At 32.7% G+C, this 6633-nt stretch overlaps 1 protein-coding gene across 1 annotated transcript; it reads right to left on the bottom strand.

Moving 5' to 3' along the window:
- Nucleotides 1–864: 864 nt before the first annotated feature.
- LOC108476580 (MOB kinase activator-like 1A) lies at nucleotides 865–5838 on the bottom strand. The gene is made up of 7 exons (XM_017778824.2): nucleotides 5505–5838; nucleotides 4190–4238; nucleotides 3136–3244; nucleotides 2871–2964; nucleotides 2013–2146; nucleotides 1679–1842; nucleotides 865–1129 (listed from the first exon to the last, which is right to left on the bottom strand). The coding sequence occupies exons 1-7, from the start codon at nucleotides 5525–5527 to the stop codon at nucleotides 1055–1057; spliced, it is 648 nt and encodes a 215-aa protein (XP_017634313.1). The 5' UTR covers nucleotides 5528–5838; the 3' UTR covers nucleotides 865–1054.
- Nucleotides 5839–6633: the final 795 nt, after the last annotated feature.

The raw sequence follows: 6633 nt of genomic DNA, 5'->3' as shown, positions 1-6633 counted from the left end.
CAAGTCCAAGAGTTTGTCTTTCATGATGGTGATAACTAAGGCTGATGCATGGGTGGGTTTACTGCTGCAACCAAGGCTTTTTTTTCTCAATTTTTGGAATTAAAGGACCCCGTTTCTTTGAAAGGGAACTTACATGACCTTGTAGGTTTGTCTTACCACCACCACCACCACTCTCTCTCCATCTCCCCCAAAGCTACATGTTACTAGTATTACTAGAATTCAAAGAAAGGTATGAAATATCATAAATTTAATTAAAAAGTCATGCGTTTAAATGGTTTGCTTTTCCAGTCCAAATAGATTGTTATGTGTGGAGGGGTAAATTTCAAAATGTTTGGTGTTCAATCTTCAGTTCGTTTCCGTGGCCGGAAATGGGCAAAGGAGAAGGCTTTTAGTTAAAGAAAAAGACGGGCGGCAAACGAGTGGATCGAGGTAATCATCAGGTTAGGACCATTCATTATTCAGTGTAATAAGCCTAACACGAAGGATACTTGATTATCGCGCCACTCCCAAGTGCCTACCAAGTAACCTATTAGCTTTCTCTATAATAGATATATTTTTTGAATTTATAATTTATGTTAACGATTCCGATTAAAATCATTATCAATTAATTGAAATAAATTTAAACAAAATTTTACACATAAACTTATCTTTAAACCAAGATAATTAGTTTAACAATGATCTGTTATATTTAATTTTTGGTAGATTGGTTTCGGCTTCTGGGCTGCTGGCCTGGCCACCTTTTATTAATTCACTTGCAATTTGTCCAACATATATAAGAAGAATAATTAAATGGAAATTAAGACACTGATAACTTTCAAGTGCAAGCTGCTTTCTTTTCGAAAATGCTTGATGTAAGGCAAGGCATTCAAGGAACATGACATATGAACTTGCATTTATAACACAGAGATATAAATTAGAGACACTTGTTTCTTAAGTCGTCTGCTATAACAGTCTCTTAATTTATTTGACTTTGCATCCCTAAAATAAAGAAAAAAAAAAGAAAAAAAGAAGAAGAAAGAAACATCATCAGGATATCCAAAGTCCAGTCCTGTAATTAGTAGGGGACTATGATGGATTCAATGAGCTCTTGAAGTGGAGCTAGCTCTTTCTTGTCAATCAGCCCAAACTCCTGCACATCCAAAACAACAATCTCAATTAAACCCAACAACTTCCTACTCAACTAAGCATGAATTCCAAACTCTTACAAGAATGTTTCAGAGATCTAAAAGATACAAAGAACATTTCAACTCTTGTCACCTGGCCCTTAACTCGGGTGGTGAAGCTTGAGGTTAATATCTTAAACGGTTAAACTTGAGACTCTAGTGTGCCTTCTTGTTACTTAAAGAAGAACAAAAGGTATTTTAGCCCATCTCTCTTTCCACAACTAAAACCATATTCCGTTTTTGTTTTGGTCACTGTAACAGACTCTTCTCTGAAAACCATGATACATATATGGCAAGAAATCATGACTCTTATTCAGAAAATAATGGCAAGCTTATACTTAGCGATGATTTAAAAGAACCATCAACTAACTGTTTTGGAATTTGCATTAAACATCTTTAAGCTATTGGCCCTGATTTAACTGCTATTTAAATTTGTATAAAATAGATAAATAGTGGAAGGGCAGAGAATAATATATATATATATATATATCAAGCAGAAGCAGAGAAAGACTTACACAAGTAAAAAGTATGAAATGCTTAAAGCATGTGTTCAAATGGGCTTCCTCCTTAAGGCTCACAATTTTCTGAAAGTGAGAGTGATAGATGTGGGCATATACTCGGAACAGTCTTTTGAATATTGTCTTCACTACATCTTTGAAGTTTGGAGGAAATGGTGCACCTAGCAAATTTCAAATGTGCAATGACATATATAAACATATTCCGGATAGATAAGAGGCAAGTAACTTCATATATTAAAGTTTAATCATCACTGTTGTCATCATACATAGATAAACAAATATCTTTCTCTAGTCCGAGTCAGACTTCATCACAGAGAATTGAAGATTTTACCCAGTTTTTGAGGAAATATTGATTCATCATCAAGTTGTGTTTCGATCCAGTCCATTAGATATTCGACATATTTTGGGGCAGAAACCTCGATAGGTTTCTTGATTTGCACGCCATCTGCCCATCTATATTCATACCTGTAAAGTTTTGTAAGATGGCACATAATCAACTACCGAAAACCCAAGAAATATGCTTTCAAAGATTATTAAAAATGAGTAGGCTAAATTAAGGTGCACAAGCATTATTAAACTGATTGATCAGATAGTGCAAGGTAAAAGAACCAAACATGAAAACTAAAATTTAATCATTGGACAAAATCAAATGACTACATGGACTTTTAATTCCTAAAAACATTCTAAACATATTTTATTTCTTTCTACCGACCTTTGAACAATATAAGGAAAAATTCAAATTATAGTGACCAGTTAAATCGAACTGACAATGAGAATGGAAACAACAACAAATATTAGGATTAATGAAATCAATAAAAACATAATGCATAGCTCATTGTCCTTCCATGTAATAGACAAGTTCATGCTACATATTCAGACATCATATTTCAATAACATTTTGCATATTATATATATTTAAATAAGTAAATAAATAAATTAAATGCAATTTGCATGTATGTTTTAAAGAAATAAAAGAGCCTAAATAAGTCAACGGGGTCTTGATTTATCTGAATTCCTTGGAGACTTAACACATCCAACCATTATCTGATGGAAACACTTTTAATACCACCAAATAGATACAAACATGACATAGGCATACAGCATACAGCATAATAAAATATTGAAATTTACAATTTGTACAACTAATTTATTGAAAAGAGCAAAAGGAATCAAGTTTTATATATCATACTTAGGGCCTGCGGTCATTGTAGGACAGTTCTCAGGAGTACAAAACTCAGTCAGGGTACCATAGAGCAGATTCACCTGATTGAAGAAATCCACAGCTGAAAAAGACCCAACACAGTTATGACTGTAAGTAACAGCACAGTTATACTGAAGTAGAATAATCATAGATAGATTATATACAAAGTTTTACAAATATATTGAATGATCTATGCAGAATGTGCTATCCAGGCGTATGTGAGTAAGAAAGAAAGAGGGGAAGCGAGAGATACTGTTGACTGCGAGCCATTCATTTAAATCCTCCCCAGGAGGTAGCCTCACTGCTTCCCTTAGGTTTCCACTGCCCAGGGTAGCATCAATGTGCTTTTTAAGTTGTGCACCCTGCATTATGTCAAGATTACAACACTAGGATGAGAACTGCAAAGACTGCTAAGCCACTAATATAGAAGACTGAAGTCCAGAAAGTATTTTATAATAAAGAAACAATAAATAAGACAACTCTCAAGAACTGTAGAGGAACCAGAAAAAGGCTAATAATTATTATCATATTCAACCACACATTAATACTAACCATGTTTAGAGTTTAGACATAGATGCTTGTTTAGTAAAACAATTATCACATGTAGTACGTGTATATAACGCTTGCAAACATTCGTGAGTGGGTCCCACAGGTGAGGCTGTAGGACCGTCATGCATGCGAGTATAGCATTGAAGTTTGTAGAATTTCAACTTTGCTGCTGAAAATTCAAGGAGACACTGTAACGTAAAGTTATTTTCTGAACCAGTGACTTCAAAAGTGATGAAATCTAAAAAACAGAAATATGAATGGCAAAGTGAGCTTTTCTTCTTCTTTCTCGATAGGCAAGGTGGGAATTCTTGGTTTGTTTGCAAATAAATAATGGCAACCATTCAAGTAGCTAAAAACCCAAGTTGAAGAATCAGCAGAAGGCATTAAATAAAAAATACAGTAGCCCATTTTCTTAGATTGTTTGCAAATAAAGCCAACTTTCTAGGGTCTTTTTTTAGGTTTTTGGATGCATTAGGTCTTAGGTGTTAAGTTCGGCTTGCTTTTATTATATTTCTGGACACCTTCTAATAGACTTCCAGTGTGCTAAAGTTGCATGCTCGCACCGAAGAAGTTCTTAGTCGTCAAAAACAGGAAAACATTTACTTCCGAAGGGGGGAATTGCGAAGGTGATCAGATCAAATTAACAACCAGATTCGAGCACAGAGTAAGAGAACATATCATATCAAATTCAACAGGCAGGAGATGAACAAAACTAATTATGCTTTATTATAGAGATAAAGAAGGAACAAGTAACGAACCTTACTTCCAGAAGGTGCACTTTTTTTGGGGCGGAATGTTCTCTGATTTCTGTTTTCAGAGCAATTTATTAGCAGAAAAATCTCAACTGAAAAGATACTGCTCGGACGTGGGAATAGAAATAGAAATATACACACATCTAAAATAGGTACGTTCAATGTTTCACTAATTCCTCTCTATATATATAGGATCATGGCATAGCTTGTGTAGCTTGAAGTTACTGCATTTATATATATGATCATAACAGCTTTTGTACATTGAAGGTATTCATATCCGTACTGCATGTAACCTTGGGATAAAGATTCAAAACAATATAGTTCAGAGTAATTGGATCTAAGCAAAATATAAAAAATACTTTTCAGTGTGTTTCTCTTTTAATGGCTTGAAATAATGAACAATGCTAATCATGCATACATGGACGCATATACATGATTGAGAGCAATACAAATCGCCCAAACTCCTATCTTACTGAAGACTATAGAAGATCTCCTGCATCCTTCGAAACTGATCATACAATTGGTTTTTAGAAAATTAATTAGCTCCCATTAGACTACATTTATACATTCCTGTTTCTCGTCCAGTTGATTCAACTTCCTCACCTTCATTCAGCCACCACAAGTCTTCAAACAATGGCTGCAAAGTGCCAACAAACCTAGTTTGCGACGCTTCATGATACAAAGCTAAAACTTCTGGATTATGGCAATATAACTTTTAAGGTTAAAAAAACCAAGAGTTCAGCTCTTGACCTTTTCGACCTTTCTAATGTTGCCAATCATGAAAACAAACCATGGTCACATAGCTTTTAATCCTAGTTCTAACACTGAACCAAATGAATCGTAAGCAATCAGAACATATCATTAATTACTTAACACCAGAACATTAAGAGAAGTTCAACATGCATTAAGATTCGCTACTGATTTTTTCAACATAATAATATAAGCAAAATTTTCAAAGCAGAAACCATGATCAATGATTGAATTGACCTCAACGGGACTGAATTAACAAAATCAACAATTGGATTGTAGTTGTTACAGTTAACAGAGGAACAAAAGAATCAGGGAGTAAAATCAGGATGATAGATGAAATGTTTTTAGAATCTGAATTAAACTTAATGAAGGTTAAAAAAAAAAGTAGAGTTGCTCGTTGATCTTGAATCAGAAAAAGGCTGCAAAAGTATAATAGATCTGACATGCAAATTATGAGCAGCAATTGGAAATAAGCAAAAAAAGAAGGAATTAACGAAAAGAAGATTAATTAAAGGAAAAATAACAAAGCATTTTAAGATAAACTTCTCTAAAAGTAGAAATTAAAACTCACCTTCCCAGACCGAAGAGACTCATTGTTAGAGAGGGATTGAGAAAAAAGACTGTTTGATTTTCGTTTCCTCAGGTGGGAAAAATGAAAAAGCCTCTTTTCTTTTCCTTTCACCTCTCTTTTTTCCTCCTACTATTTTCTTACGAGTACTATAATCTAATTATTTATGCATTTTTTAATCTCTTTCTGTTCCATTACTTTAGATTTAGAAGAACCAAAAAATAAAAAATAAAATAAAAGAAATTCGTGGGGGGTGTTTTGTAATTTGGAGACAGAAAAGGCTGGGACGCGGATGGGGCTTGCCTCTTGTGAGTTGTGTGACATGTGAGGATGTTTTGAGGTAAGAATTCGATACTTATAGGTATGAGGTATTATCAAATATTTTTCACTTGTATTCACTATTGACCTAAATCAAATGCGTTTTTCAAAATAATCCTAAAGTCCATTTATTTTAAGTTATAGTTTCAAATTTTGCAATATTCTGAGATCTAATTTGTTCTTTCTTTTCTTTTCTTTTTTGTTCAGTTGGCCTACTTTTGGGCTGATATAATGATATAGAAGAACTGTTATGAGGCTAAAACTAGAGTTAAGGCCATTTTTATGGTTTTAAAAGGAAATGCCGCCCCATAAATTCGTATAATAAATTATTTGATCTTTTAATTTTATAAAAATAATTTTTAAATAAATAAAAATTAATGTTTTTGAATTTTGCTAATATCATATATACGAGAACTAACCAATAGATGACAAGTTAACATTTAATTAAATTTTAAAAATTTTAAAAATTCAAAAATTTATAAAAACTATTTCTAAAAATTAAGTCATTAAAATTATTAAAATTATAAAAAATTATGTTCTTAAATTTTAATAAATTAATTAAATATTAACATGTCATGATTCACATATATGTTATATCAAGAAAATTAACAAATGTTAATTTTTCTACCCATTTAAGGTGATTTGATAAAAATTATAAGTTTAAAAGGTTAAAAAATGAATAATTAATATAAATTTTTTTTTGGTAAAGTTAGAGGACAAAAAAAAGGTCGTTATACCCATGATATACCATGTTTCCTTTCTAGTTCCGCCTAATAGATCTAAAGCTAAATCACAGCATACTAGTCTACTATGG

The sequence above is a fragment of the Gossypium arboreum genome, chromosome 12, assembly GCF_025698485.1.
Source record: "Gossypium arboreum isolate Shixiya-1 chromosome 12, ASM2569848v2, whole genome shotgun sequence".
Lineage (NCBI taxonomy): Eukaryota > Viridiplantae > Streptophyta > Magnoliopsida > Malvales > Malvaceae > Gossypium > Gossypium arboreum.
Note: the sequence above shows the minus strand (reverse complement) of the source record. Positions and strands in the feature narration are given on the sequence as shown.

What these genes read in the sequence shown, in the direction of transcription:
- LOC108476580 (XM_017778824.2), bottom strand. Translation starts at nt 5,527, where the DNA reads ATGAGTCTCTTCGGTCTGGGAAG. An exon ending in AGTCTCTTCGGTCTGGGAAG is followed by an intron (nt 4,239 to 5,504) that starts GTGAGTTTTAAT and finishes CTCTGAAAACAG; the next exon opens with AAATCAGAGAACATTCCGCC. An exon ending in ATTTCATACTTTTTACTTGT is followed by an intron (nt 1,130 to 1,678) that starts GTAAGTCTTTCT and finishes TTGGATGTGCAG; the next exon opens with GAGTTTGGGCTGATTGACAA.